Source organism: Humulus lupulus, chromosome 8 (genome assembly GCF_963169125.1).
Source record: "Humulus lupulus chromosome 8, drHumLupu1.1, whole genome shotgun sequence".
NCBI lineage: Eukaryota > Viridiplantae > Streptophyta > Magnoliopsida > Rosales > Cannabaceae > Humulus > Humulus lupulus.
Window position 1 is genome coordinate 54,924,045 of NC_084800.1, and position 14,531 is coordinate 54,938,575.

Below are 14,531 nucleotides of genomic sequence, written 5' to 3' on the forward strand. Positions count from 1 at the left end.
GGAGTTCTCAGAGGGACTAGGGGTTTACCCTACTTTTGCCGCTTAGGCCGGCGGGGATTGTAAATTTGCAACTGTAGTGACTCTTTTGTATCATGAACATCTTGTAAACATTTTGAAAGGCTCATGAGCAGTTTATCTACTTAATGAAATGTACCCTTTCATTTTTACTGGTTTTCACCTTAACCTGATAATAACACTTAGATCACGTTTTTAACCAAAGGACTCGGGTAGCGGGTCAAATTTCTGGTTCACTGTTCACCGTAACTGTTCTGGGGTAACCAGGGCGTTACATCCACAACTGATCAAGATGAGAGAGAATGTTTTGGCTGAAGCATCCAGAGATTATACAATGTCTGAGTTAGGCTTCTTGAGATATAAGGGGCGGATATGTGTTTCGTTGGACACTGCTTTAAGGCGAGAGATTCTGGATGAGTCTCATACTACACCTTACTCTTTGCATCCAGGCACCACGAAGATGTATCAGGATGTGAGATCGTTGTATTGGTGGCCGGGGATGAAGAGGGATGTAGTAGAGTATGTGGCTAAGTGCTTGACATGTCAACAGGTCAAGGCTGAGCATCAGAGGCCGGCAGGGTTATTGCAGCCTCTGGATATCCCAGAATGGAAGTGGGAGGACATCATGATGGATTTCGTGGTGGGCTTACCCAGGACTGTTGGTCAGCATGCTTCTATTTGGATGATAGTGGATCGCTACACCAAGTCAGCTCACTTCTTGCCAGTGAGGACTACATATACAGTTGACCATTATGCAAATCTCTATGTGAGAGAGATCGTGCGCCTCCATAGAGTACCTAGGTCGATCGTGTCAGTTCGGGACCCTACTTTTACTTCCAAGTTCTGTGGGAGTTTACAGAAGGCCATGGGGACACAATTGAAGTTCAGTACTGCTTATCATCCTCAGACAGATAGGCAATCTGAGAGGACGATCCAGATATTGGAAGACATGCTGCGGGCATGTGTGCTGGACTTTGGTGGATCTTGGAGAGAGAGGGATGTGAGTGATCAATTCAACAATTAACATAAATGAACCATTTAAATAGCATAGGAACCCTCATTAGACTCAACCAAAGACTAGAACATCTTATTTTGAATTTTGGAGGGAAAAACACGTCACTGTACGATCCCATATGGACAGCCCAAGCAACGCGTCGCCTGCACCCAGACGGTGCATCGCTTGTGTAGTCCCTCAAGGGACCAGCGATGTGTCACCTCCTAGAGGCGACGCAACGTAGATCCTTCTGACTTGACGTTTCAAAACTTGTCTCAAAACACTCCCAAATGCTCCCAAATTGTTTGGGTACACTTATATACTCAAAAGAAATAATTTGGACCCAAAAAGATGATTTATAAATGTCTATACCAAAAGTCAATGCTTACATGTTGACTTTAGTGAAACTGTTATGGTTTTTGCACCTCTTCGTGCTTAATCAATTTCACTATGTATTTAACTAATCATAATAACAAATGTGTATACTCCTATGAATAACAAGTGCCATTTTATACTGATTTTTAAATTACAGAGTACCCAATAATTATTATCGAGAACACAAGGTACTATACTGATTTTCAAATTACAAGATACTTGATGATCATTATCAAGAATACAGGATACCAAAGTTGTACTTTGTTATACTACAGACCTCTTATATGTCGAAGAATAATGATATGTGTACCAAAATTATGTACCAAAACATTATACCAAATGTTTTTTAAAATATTGGGTCTCGTTTGAAATAAAATTTGATTGGTTAAATGAAACTGTCACATCGGTTGTTGTGATGTTTTTGTGCATAATTTTAGTGCACATATCATTACTCTATACCAAATGTATGGTGGGAGTTTTGTAACGAGGGATATCCAAACGCCCCAAAAACGGTGATTGTTTCTATATCTAAACAATGAGTCTAGAATCCAGATCATATAGCACTATATAGGTACTTATATATAATAATATAAATTATAAGGACAAACAGTGCCCATTAATATGTGTTTTCTTTTTACCTACCGACAGTGAAAAGGAAACGATGGTCCAAAGCAATACTAATTTGTAAAAGAAATGGCTTATATATATTACGGATAGATTTGATTCCCCATAATACTATATGATATGATAAGCTTCGAAGTGGCATAAACTGTGTAACCACTTTAAGCTCACTAGTGGTGGGTAACATTAGAAGTTATAGTTCCACTATCCCAAATAATGTAAAAATGACACCTTTTTCCTTTGAAATATTAGTTTCATTTTCATTTATAATATTATGTTAGCATAAATTGGATCGATTAATTATGTGATACATTTATACTTTCTCCAATCTTAATTACCTTCGTGATCATACATGCATTTTACATTTGATTGAGTAGGTCATTTATAATTACATTTATTCTATATTAGATGTAGTAAGAGCATCTCCAACCGATATAATATATGATGTTGCACCAATACCGAAATAGTAAAATTTTAACACTATATTTTTTTTCTATTCCAATTACAACAACAAAAATTACACCAAAAAATATATTCTTTAATAAAATATAATATTTTTTTATTATTATATTTAATAAATATATTATATATTTAAAAAGTTGTATTAATAATATTATTTTATTATAAATTAAGTTTGTCGTTGTCTACAGTTGCACACTATATATGGTGTGGCACTGTAGACAACTCTATATTTGCTATAATATTTACCGTTCGGTTGGATTGAATATGGGGGATATCAAAGCAAATTTGGTGTTTTGCAGCTGGGTTGGAGTTGGCCTAAGAGCATCTTCAACCTATAACACCATATATGGTGTTGCACCAATACCAAAATAGTAAAATTTTAACACTATATTTTTTTTCCTATTCCAATCACAACACCAAAAATTATATTCTTTAATAAAATATAATATCTTCTTATTATTATATATCTAAAAAGTTGTATTAATAATATTATTATATTATAAATTAAATTTGCCGTTGTTTACAGTTGGATACTATATATGATGTGACACTGTAAACAACCCTATATTTGCTGTAATGTTTACCATTTGGTTGGATTGAATACGAGGGATATCAAAGTAAATTTAGTGTTTTGCAACTGAGTTGAGTTGGAGTTGGCCTAAGGATGGAAAAAAAACCATCATTATATTTATTGATTTTGTAATTTCTTCAATTTTGTTGTCATCAAACAAATTTTGTACAGTGCCCTATTAAAACGAGACCAACTTAACAGTTTGGAGTTTCTTATGCAAAGAAAAAAAAAAAAAAAAAACCTTCCTTCGAAAGAAGTAAGCAGAAGAAGACAAGTCTCTAGCTAGTAATTAAAATTTAGATTCCACAGATGAATTATTCGTATGTTGTTGACTGGTGATACTTAACTTCGAAGGATGTTGATCATGAATTCACGACAATAATTAATTAACTTCATTTGTTATAGGGAACCGAAGTCACATTAGCCACAGTTCACCCATAACTGACTAGCAGACTCTTAATTTATAAGTAGTCTGGAAATTAAAGAATATGATTTTTGAGTAACAAGAAAGATAATGCTCATTATTAATCGATAAACGTGTCCAAGGAGTGTGCATTTCAAGGTTTGAGTATATACATACACATATAATAAAAACAAAAACATATAATCATAACATTTTTCTCCATTGGAGTTGATGAGTGATTCTTAAAAAGATGTTGTCTAAAGTGAGAACATTTTTTAAAGGGCACGTCCTATACCAAATCAGAAAGTTCCTTTATAATTCTTTGATATGACTTAAAGAAGCACATGTACAAGGAAGAGAAATCAATGATCGATGTATTCTACCAAAGCAAATTAAGCTTTGGTACGTGGTGAATCGGTATTGAGAAGATGTGTCTTATAACATCAACCTCTACTTTGCCCCTAATCTACACAGAAGTTTTTTTTTTTTTTTTCATATAATATATGTTAAAGGCTAGCACTTTTAGGAATTTGGAGGATACAAATTTGTTTAATTATTAGGGGCTATAGTATGAAAAATTGAAGTTAGAAGAAGTAAGTCAAGATATGAAGATTGATTATTGGGTTAGAGTTATCGTGAATTTAGCCGTACGTTTCAGTAGCAAATGAATTAATAAACCAAATTGTAAGTCGTGTAAAATTTGAGCATCAACGTACGTGTATTTTAACCATTAAAAAAAGTGTTAGAATTGCGTAAGTATAAAGACAAGTGAAAAGTGTTGACAAAACCTACATTAGTCCATGTGAAAAACAAATAATTGAAGTGGTAAAGCTTTTATAAAAATATTGCTCCATTAAGTGGGTCTTGGGCTTTATATATCAAAAAAAGATTGAAGTGGGTTACATTTTTTATTCACTTGTGCACGGGTGGTGTGTTTTTTTTTTCTTTCACAATGTTGGTTCAAGATATAAGAAAGCATGCCCCCTTCGGTAGCATAAATTTGGACATTGATATTGATTGAAGACAAGGTTAGCATGGTTAGTTAGTGATGCCAATTTAACACGTGTGAATGTGGGACGAGGATTCCCCATTTTATATATTATGGTGTTAGGTAGAAGAGTGGTATTAAAATATGAGTTTCTCATACCTTCATATTTATTTGCATTATTTTTTTCTTAATTATTTATATATTTTATAAAATAAATAATTTTAATACTTTCTTTAGTTTTTTTATACATATAGCTCAAATAATACATAGAGACAGTAGTATATATATATATGTATATATATATAAACAATTGCCCTATCCATTCCATTTTTATTTAATAAACAAAAAAAAACAGAGATCATTTTGAAAGGAGCATTCTTGAGCTCGTTTCGCCACTTGTTGTGGCTTGATTGGGTTATATATATTTTGTAATGAAAGAGGGCAGTTTTGGTGTTTACAAATCAAAGTTAATTAGTATATTTAATTCCAAGACTAGACAACAAAGTCGCTTTGGCCGAGTGGTTAAGGCGTGTGCCTGCTAAGTACATGGGGTTTCCCCGCGAGAGTTCGAATCTCTCAGGCGACGTAATTTTTATTTTTTATTTATATCTTTATATTTTTTTCACAAATTTTTTATTTATATATTTTTGTACTAACACAAGCAGAATTTAGTTTTACTACCAAATACAAATATTTGACCAAACTCTCCCATTTATGGAGTCGGATGAATAGTGTTTTGAATTTAGTCGATATTTTCGCCCCCATAATGGTTTGTTTGTGGGATCTGGGTGGTGCTAAGATTAATTCCTTTTGAGATTGAGAAGTGGTCACCACCAGGCTATCCACAGCATTCCATTCCACTATGGGAGTCTTCTCTCTTCTGGTTCTTCTAATTTGGCATTATAAGTATGAGGATAGTCATGTTATGATTGAGTGGTTGCTGGACTTAATTTTCCCTCTCTCGTGGTATTCCATGTTTAGGCGATTGTCTTTTATGTTAAGAGGATCTTGAAAAAACTTCATGCTAACTCTTCGGTAATGGAGCAACTAAGTGAAAATTGATGGTGTCATAGTGTTATCTTTCTAAGGTTATAGGTGGAACTAATGACGTTTACGTTGCGTCTTTGGTTTTAGGCTTTATAAGAAGTTAATTTGATTGAGCTGATGATTTCTCGTTATGGTGTGTTTAGCCTTAGCTTATTTGGTTCATTTGATTTGATATGATATGATATGATAGGAACTCCTTGGTCCATCAGGGTTTGGGAAGATTGATGAATATTATTTCGGAAAATGCTTTAGTATGTGATTTTTTTTTTCCTTTTTCTTTTTTTAATCGTGTATGACCCTTCTTGATTGACAAAGATACACTTGTCATGAAGTCTTTAACCTAGCAATTTAAAAAGTACGAAAGAAAAGGAAACAAAACTTTAAATTTTGTCATACATTTTTATTTGTTTTTGTTTAGTTTTTCGAAAGAGTTACAATAGTGTCGGGATAATTCATAGTTACAAATACTCATAGTTATTTTCTCTAAATGGTGCATATTAACATACTCTGTCTTGTATATGTATTTTACTTCTTCTGTTTTTGGGTTTGTTTAAAAAAAACGGAGTTTAAAAATTATTATGCAATATTTTTTAGGAGTCACACGTGGGTTACTCATAACACAAGCAAGTGCTCGAGCTCACTGGGAACAACCTTGGGCAAATTTTATGGTTAGCACTCAGAGGACCGAGAGTCATTGGTGTTCGGGTTGCGGGCGTTGTGAATTTTTGCTGATTTGTTGGATTGCACCGCATGTGCAATCTGAATAATTTTTCAAACCACACTGCATAGAACTCAAACCACATAAACCGCACCTCAAAAATACAGTGCGGTAAGAGCGGTTCATATCTATCGCAAAATAATTTAACAATTAAATATTATAATTGATAAAGAAATAAAACTCATAACTAAAATGTGTTTAACAAAACAATAAATATACAACAAAGTTAAAATGTGATATAGAAGTAAAAATTTTGTTTAAGGAGGAATATATTTAGGTTGAAGTAGAATATGTGTTAGCATCTTATGAAACATAATAATTTTTCTATGTATTGTGTATATTATACTATCATTAAGTTTAGATGTAGTAAAATTGACAAAATATATATATATATAAAAATTAATATATATAAAGATGCGGTGCGGTGCAGTTTGAACCGCATTTATAAAATTTAAAACCGCAAATCGCGTGATTTGGTAAATATGCAAACCGCAACCGCACCGCGAAAGATTCTAAACCAAAATTTGTGGTGTGGTGTGGTGTAGTGCTCGAGGAAATGGAATGGAGCACTACTTGAAGTAGAATCTCAAACAACTCTTATTATGGGAAGAAGATGTTTAAAGGAGATGAAAACCTAATCAATATGTCTTAGGCTGAGGTCAGAGATTAATGATTGATTAAGCACTATTATGGGTCACTATGGTGCCCAATACCACTTTGATATTAATTAGTGCAATTAATTATAGGCTTATTTTCGTCGCAGGTCCTTAAACTATACACGTTTGGGCAAATTGGTCTCAAAACTTTTGTTTCGGCAAATTGGTCCCCCAATTTTGATTTTTTGGCACCGTTAGTCCCCCACCGTTAATTCACAATTATTTTGTTAGTTTAGGGACCAATTTGCAACCAAAAAAGTTTGGGAACCAACTTACAAAAATAATTCATGACCCAATTTTTTTACATGACAGTATTCGTTGGCAGCTCTCTTGTACATTTTCGAAAAATTCTAAATAATTAAGTATGCTGAAAAAATGGTTGATTTTTTTTTGTTGCGTGGTATTTTGGAATATCAGGAATTTTGTTTTCGACACACCAAATTATCATAATTTCCTGAAAACGTCTAATGGATTTTCGTAGCCACAACGAACATTGTGATGTGAAAAATTGGGTCATGACTTATCCATATATGTGAAACTGGGCGTGTCATATGGGTACAACAAATATTAAGAAGTATATATCAAATTATTTTTTATTTTTTAATATAAATAAAATAAAGGAGTGTACAAACAAATTTATACAAATGGGTAATTTTGTATTAAATGAAAATAAAAAATGCATGCTTATTTAGTAAAAGATGCGTATAAAAAACAGAATTCCTAATGTTTTGAACTACCACACAAGCAAAAAAAAAAAAATCAAACATATTTTTAGCACACTAAATTATCAAGAATTTATGAAAAACGTACATGATGGTTATCGTAACTACAATGAAACCTATTATGTAAAAAAATTAGATCATGACTTAACTACGTGTGTGAAACTGAAGATGTACCCAATGGTGAACTCAAAAATTTTGTTCACTGGGGGTGAAAATTTTTAAAAATATTTCGAGGGTGCATAAATATCAAAATATAAATAAAAAGTATTAAATTGTAAAATGTACATAAAAAGTACGAAATTGTAAAGTTTAGATGGTATAAATGTCAAAATTGACATAAAATGACTAAATTATAAAAATAAAATAAAAATTTAGTGCGGCGGGCATCAGCCCACCCTAGGCCCATCTGGGCTTGCTAGTAGTCGTACCGGTACAACAAAAATTGGGTCATGTCCTATTTTAGCAAGTTGGATCCCAAATTTTTTTTATTGCAAATCGGTCCCTAAACAAACAGAAAAATGGTGAATTAACGGTGGGTTAGTAATGGTGCCTAGAAAATCAAAGTTGGGGACTAATTTGCCAAAAAATAAAGTTGGAAGACCAATTTACCAAAATATGTATAGTTTAAGGACTCACTATGCAAATAAGGCTTAATTATCGGCTCTCACCTATTATATTTTTAATTAAAATATGTATAACACATACATCAAATTGTACAAATTACATTATATCCTTAATTGGCACCATTAGTTGACCACACCATAAGATATCAAAGTATAACAAATTGGGTAACTATTCTAAATTTTAGGGATTTCATTTGTAAAAACTATTATATAAATAACAGAGTCAAGATGAACAATGTATACACAAATCAATAAATATATTATTACTTTGCTGATTTGTAAACTTAGATTGAACTTTCGAGAAAACTCAAAGTATACTATTATTCTGCTAACTCAAAACTCAGTAATCTCATTATGTAATTCTTCAAGGTATTCATAAATAAAATTGAGTCTTGAACCTCATTAAAATTTGAACCAAGTTAAAAATTCTTCTGGTCATTTTATTATTCAGTAATCTTGATTAAACTTTCGTAGAAAACTCAGTAATCTCATTATGTAATTCTACAAGGTATTTGTAAGTAAAATTGAGTCTTGAACCTCATTAAAATTTGAACCGAGTGAAAAATAATCTAGTCATTTTATTATGGGTTTATGCATTTTTAGTCCATGTGTTTTGCCTCATTACCTGTTTGGACCCTGTGTTTTGACAAATTACTTTTTAAACCCTATGTTTTCTAAAATAGTTCAAATAGACCCCTAAACCTGATTTTGATCAAAGTTTTTTGAACTAAAATCACAAATAATTCATCAAACTAACAATTCAGAACAAAAATGCATTCATTCTACCTAAGAACTGTGTTGTTATATTCAATTTTTTGTTCATCAAAATCAGGTTTATGGGCCTATTTGAACCATTTTACAAAATACATGGTCCGAAAAATAATTTGTCAAAACACTGGGTCCAAACAGATAATGAAGCAAAACACATGATCTTAAAATATATAAACTCTTTTATTATTCAGTAATCTTTTTTCTCTCTTTTTGTCTTTCAACTAAAATGTGGCAAAAAAAACTATTTAGGTAATTGTTTTATTTATGTAATTTAAATCATGAAAAATAAAAATTAAAGGAAAAATACAATTTTAGTCCCCTAGTTAAGTTCCAGACTTGACACTGTTTAAAATAGCTCAAATGATAACCTTCTACTTAATAAAATATACCAAAATCAACCCTACACCTTATTTCAGTCAAACTATTTAAAATAAGAGCCATGTACCCTTGTCTTATTATAAAAAAAAATATAATATAATTAACTTATTATATTTTTTAATTTTGTTTACAGCTCATACGAGACTTTCACTAGCAATGGTAATAGTATAGATTGGAGAGTCGATTCCACAAAAATATAAAGAACAAAGTTAACAATAAAATGAGTTAAAAGATAAAAAAAATATGAAAAAATTAGAACAAGTGATATTTTTGTAGTTTTTGAGATTTAAGAACTACAAATAAAAAGAAGAAAAATATGTGATGTAACAAAATGTAACAAGTAAGAAAGAGCAAGAGTCACATATATGCATACTTATTTATTTGAATATTTGATTCACAAAAAATATACAAATGAAAAGTTCACATTCCAACTATTCATTTTATTTAACATTGAAGCACAAATATATTTCACAAAAAAAGTATTTAAGTAATTAATATTCTTTTATATTATTTTCCATGGAAAGATGGGATAAGTCTTATAAGAAATAAAAAAATGACACTATACCATTGGCAATATTGCAATAAAATATTGGACATAAAACTTAACACAAATATTAGTTTTATTATTTGTAAAATACATAAAAACAGTATGACTAATTTTATATTAGATTTACCAAAAATAAATATATTGAGTGAGATGGAAAAATAATGAAAATATTGTCAATATTAATTTTACTAATTTGATAATACATAGAAAGAGCTTGGCAAGATCTATATACTGTTAGTAAATATAAATAAAGATAATAAGATGAAGAAAAAAAGATGAAAGAAAATAAATCACTCAAATATATAAACTTGAAGTACATGGTGAATAAATAATATCAAATAAAGTCATAGTGCATATAGGATCATCTCTAACCTTCTTAAGAAAGTTAGCCTATTATGCTACACATTCTCATAAAAATTATAGAGAGAAAAGATGAGAAGTGAGATTGAAATTTGATACAGTTTTGCTACCTAAAAATTATGTATCAAACGAACAAAAGGAGCTCTTATTTATAGATTCTAAAAAAATGTTGAAATTAAATTTGGGTTTGGAAATAAATAATAAAATATGATTATTTAAAACCAAAATTTATTATTAATATTAATATTTAGATTATTATCATAGCAATTTTTTTGCCTTTTTTCTTTGCATGGAGGTGTAGTAAATAAGGGGCTAATGGGCTAATGGGCTTAAGGAGGCTTAGATGAGCATAAAAAAGGCAATTGACTCTTGACTGACGCAACCAATGCAGAGGCGACACGTGACGCATGGAAGGCTGCTGAGTTGTTCATCGAGCAGGTCCCCGCTCGAGCAGCTCCATGGGATGTTACCAGCTTCTTTCTCTTCAAGCAGCACACTTGGGCAAATCAGACTGTTGTTCTTTATACTGGTGAAGTCTACTCGAGCAACTGTCTTATCTCGAGCAATTCTCAGAATTCGATGTCGTTTACTGCCTCGTGTCCTCTTCAAATGCCACATCGCCATATCCAATTTTGGGTTTAACACTTTGTAGAGTAGATTGATAGGTGAATTTCACTTTTTAACAAGTGAATGAATCTAATGGAAAAATAATCATGCTTTTGCTTCAAATAGAGAAATAGAGAGAAATGCATTTTTGTTTCTCGAAAATAAAAATAGGTGGCAATTTAATGAGGAGCCACGTGGGATTTTGAAAATGATTATATACTGCTGGCGTTTTTAGCTCCAATATTATAGATGAACCCACTCCAATATATATAGGGCTAGTATGGCACAGTTGTGCTATGAGAAAAAACAGTTGTAGCTGTGTTGTAAGGAAAAACAACTATAGCTTTGATATAGGAAAAAATTGTTAAGTGTTTGGTAAATTATAGATTTTATAGTGTTGTGAGTTGGAAAAGCTATAACAGAGTATTTTGTAAACTACATGATTAAAATACTATTAAATATTTAAAGACCAAAATAAATTTCATATTTATTTTATTTTATTAAAATAAATTCACACATACTAAATAGATTTTAATATAAATATTGTATTTATTTAAACATGTTAAAATTAAAATATATTTTCGATAAGACACCAATAAAATGATCATCAACAAAAATGTTATATTATATAATATACACATATAATAGTATATATATTATAACTAGTTTGTGTAGCTAAAATTTTAATTATAATAATCATAGTATAATAATATCATCATGAGATAATCACAAATATACAAATTTAAACTATGAAAAACTCTCATTTTTTATATTTTTAATTATTTCCTTTTTTTTTTTCTAAAACATTAAATTAATATGTGTTTGATAAATATAAATTGAAAATAATATGAGATGCAAAAATAATATTATAGTATATAATCAAATTTATATTAATAAACATTTTTTAAAAAGTAATTTCTATATTAATGTGATTTGTCAATAAAAAATTACTAAAATAAAATATTTAATAAATATAAAATTATAAAAATATTTTTCGAACAAAATAAAAATATTTAAGATTTAATTGTTGTTTATGTTATCATCATATTAATTTATTTTAAATATTTTAATTTAAATTAATACATAATAAATAAGTAAATATATTTAGATAAAAAAACAAATCTATTATAGAATAAGCTAGTTTGATAGTTTTAGCTTCTAGCTTATGCAATAAGCTGATATCTAACTTTTATAACAAACTGGCATGTTAACTCAACTCTTAAATTATAACTTTTTTTTTTTTGAGGAAAAAAAAAATTATAACTTAGGCAATAGGAACTCCATAAAACAGTTGTGGAACCAGAATTTTTTATTCAATTTGAATTGATAAATTATAACCATTCGGTATACAAAATTATATAATGTGGTTTTATTTAAAAGATTTTTAAAATTAAGTTGGTGTTTCATATTAATGTATTGTTTTATAAGGGACGAAAAGAACAAGGCAATTGATAGACCCACCCAAGCGTATGCAATATATTATCCCAAATATATATAAAATATGAAATAGCTGAATCAACAAAGCTAACTATGAACACAAGGTACCAACTCAAGAAAATAAGTTCCGCTTAATGGTCATAACAAAACAAGGTAGTCTGTATTTTGTGGGTGATGTATGCACAACTGATTTCAAACACAGCTAATGCTTTCAAAAATAAAACCAATCCAGCCGATAACAGAGACGGGGGCTAATAAAAATAATCCAGCCGAAAATAGAAATCTGGTAGAAGTAGAGCACAGTGAATTATAATCCTCCTTGACACTAGTGTGAAAAAGAGAACCACGTGAAGCTTCTAGTGACCATACTTCTGAAACTCCCATTCGCTGTTATCTGTGTTGAACAATACAAGCGCAATAGGTAAACAAGTTAATGTGGACATGATGAAAAAACAGCAAAAAGTAAAGCAAGATTAGAGTTGTACAAAATAGGGAACGGAGCATAAAACATACCTAGTGGACAAACTTGACGGGTCTTGAGCCAACGGCTAATGCAATGAAAGTGAAAAGCATGGTTGCAAACCCCTACAGAGATAGAACGAACAAAGATGTTAAATTAAAGAATCCTTATCTACGCAACCACGCACAATACAAACAATTTCACATTACTTCACACACACAAACAACAAACACACACGCCCACATTTATATATGATAAGAAACGGATATCGTCACGTTAGTCCCAGCTTGGGTTCGAGCTTAGACCCCTTAGCCTCATGTGGCACTTCCACACTACTATAACTAAAAAATAAATAAATACACAAACAGGGATAACCATAAGGAACGTCTGAGGTTAAATATGCAAAGATCCATTAATCAGTTTCAAGCAAAGGATACGTCGCATAAGATGAATGTATAAAATTACAACAGTTTAAACAGCATCTTGATTCACAAACAAAATAGTATAGAATAGTGCAAATGGAGTTAAGTCAATTGGCACCTAATGATACCTAATATACCCAATAGCAAACATTATGCAGAGAGGCAAGTATGGAGCTTCAAGCAGCAAGTCAATGAATGACAAGTGAGAATTTAATCAACCATTAAGTATTGGTTTCAATGTATGAGGATACAAGCTACTAAATCTTGCAAAATTATATATTTTCTTTTCAATAGCGAGTAATATAATTATAGAGAAATTATCCAACTTCACAAGGAAAAGTTTAACTACCCTATAAAGCAAAATACAAAAGTAACTATTACTCGTGCCTGGTATCATCTAAAAGACTAAAACAGCAACTTAATTAAAGAAAAAACAAACACATTTACAACGCAGGAATACGTAATAACACAAATCACAAAAGGTTGAAAAAGGGCCTGAGTTCATACATACAACCATGAACCAACAAACTATGTCGCTCACAAACATTCACAAACCACTTCAATGAACTTCACAACATCAAAACCAAAACTCACTCCATTACATTGAAACGTAATATAAACATAGAAAATAGAGCAATGCCATACTATTAAATTAAAACAGAATGGAATAATAACCCTTTTCTTTCTGTTAAATACCATAAACCCCATTTCGAGATTAGCCCAAAAACTCAATCCTAAACAAATAATAATTGTAGCCAGATGAAAATAACAGACAAAATGCATAGACCTATACAAACATACCCCAAGCGACCGTACACTCCTCGCTAGTGGCGCTAGCCTGGTTCGCTTGGCACTCGATACCTGTAAGTCCAATAAGTAAACAAAATTATAAAAGAAAACTAAAGAGAGAGAGAGAGAGAGAGTTCGCCCAAACTAACAAAAAGAAATATTTAAGTTTCAAAATCAGAAAGAAAAGAAAACCAAATCGAAAATGACAAACTCACAAAGATCCATGATATGGTTCCTGCAGATCGCGCAGTTATCAACCACGATATCTGCATCAAAGAAAAAAATCACATAGAATTCAAAACCCTAAAATGAATAATTTATAATAAATCGGAGAAGAATGTAGGGTTAGGGTTTAGAGAAATTACCCCATGCCCAGAGGGCAACGGCGTTCCATTTCTTGATCTCGAATCGCTTTGGCTTCCTGCTGGAAGGGCCGGCACTGCTCGAAGGTTCGCCGGCGGGAACCATGGGAACATCAGTATCTAGAGTAGCCATAGCTTGGTACGCTTCTGCTTCTCTACGAAAAAGAACTGAATTTGTATTGGGGTTGAAAGAGTCAGCAGAGT

The 14,531-nt window shown here is 31.2% G+C and overlaps 1 protein-coding gene and 1 non-coding gene across 2 annotated transcripts; one reads left to right on the forward strand and one right to left on the reverse strand.

Annotated features, from left to right (window-relative positions):
- Nucleotides 1-4,933: 4,933 nt before the first annotated feature.
- On the forward strand, nt 4,934-5,015 carry TRNAS-GCU (transfer RNA serine (anticodon GCU)). Its single transcript has one exon. It is a non-coding gene; the product is annotated as a tRNA-Ser (tRNA).
- Nucleotides 5,016-12,406: 7,391 nt separating this feature from the next.
- Nucleotides 12,407-14,531, reverse strand: LOC133797297 (RING-box protein 1a). The gene is made up of 5 exons (XM_062235157.1): nt 14,331-14,531; nt 14,181-14,231; nt 13,978-14,037; nt 12,808-12,879; nt 12,407-12,688 (listed from the first exon to the last, which is right to left on the reverse strand). The coding sequence occupies exons 1-5, from the start codon at nt 14,458-14,460 to the stop codon at nt 12,651-12,653; spliced, it is 351 nt and encodes a 116-aa protein (XP_062091141.1). The 5' UTR covers nt 14,461-14,531; the 3' UTR covers nt 12,407-12,650.

Excerpts from the sequence above, each read along its gene's own strand:
- LOC133797297 (XM_062235157.1), bottom strand. The coding sequence starts at position 14,460 with ATGGCTACTCTAGATACTGATGTTCCCATGGTTCCCGCCGGCGAACCT. Across the intron at positions 12,880-13,977 it reads GGAGTGTACGGTCGCTTGGG|GGGTTTGCAACCATGCTTTT; the intron begins GTATGTTTGTAT and ends CTATCTCTGTAG. Across the intron at positions 12,689-12,807 it reads CCGTCAAGTTTGTCCACTAG|ATAACAGCGAATGGGAGTTT; the intron begins GTATGTTTTATG and ends TGTTCAACACAG.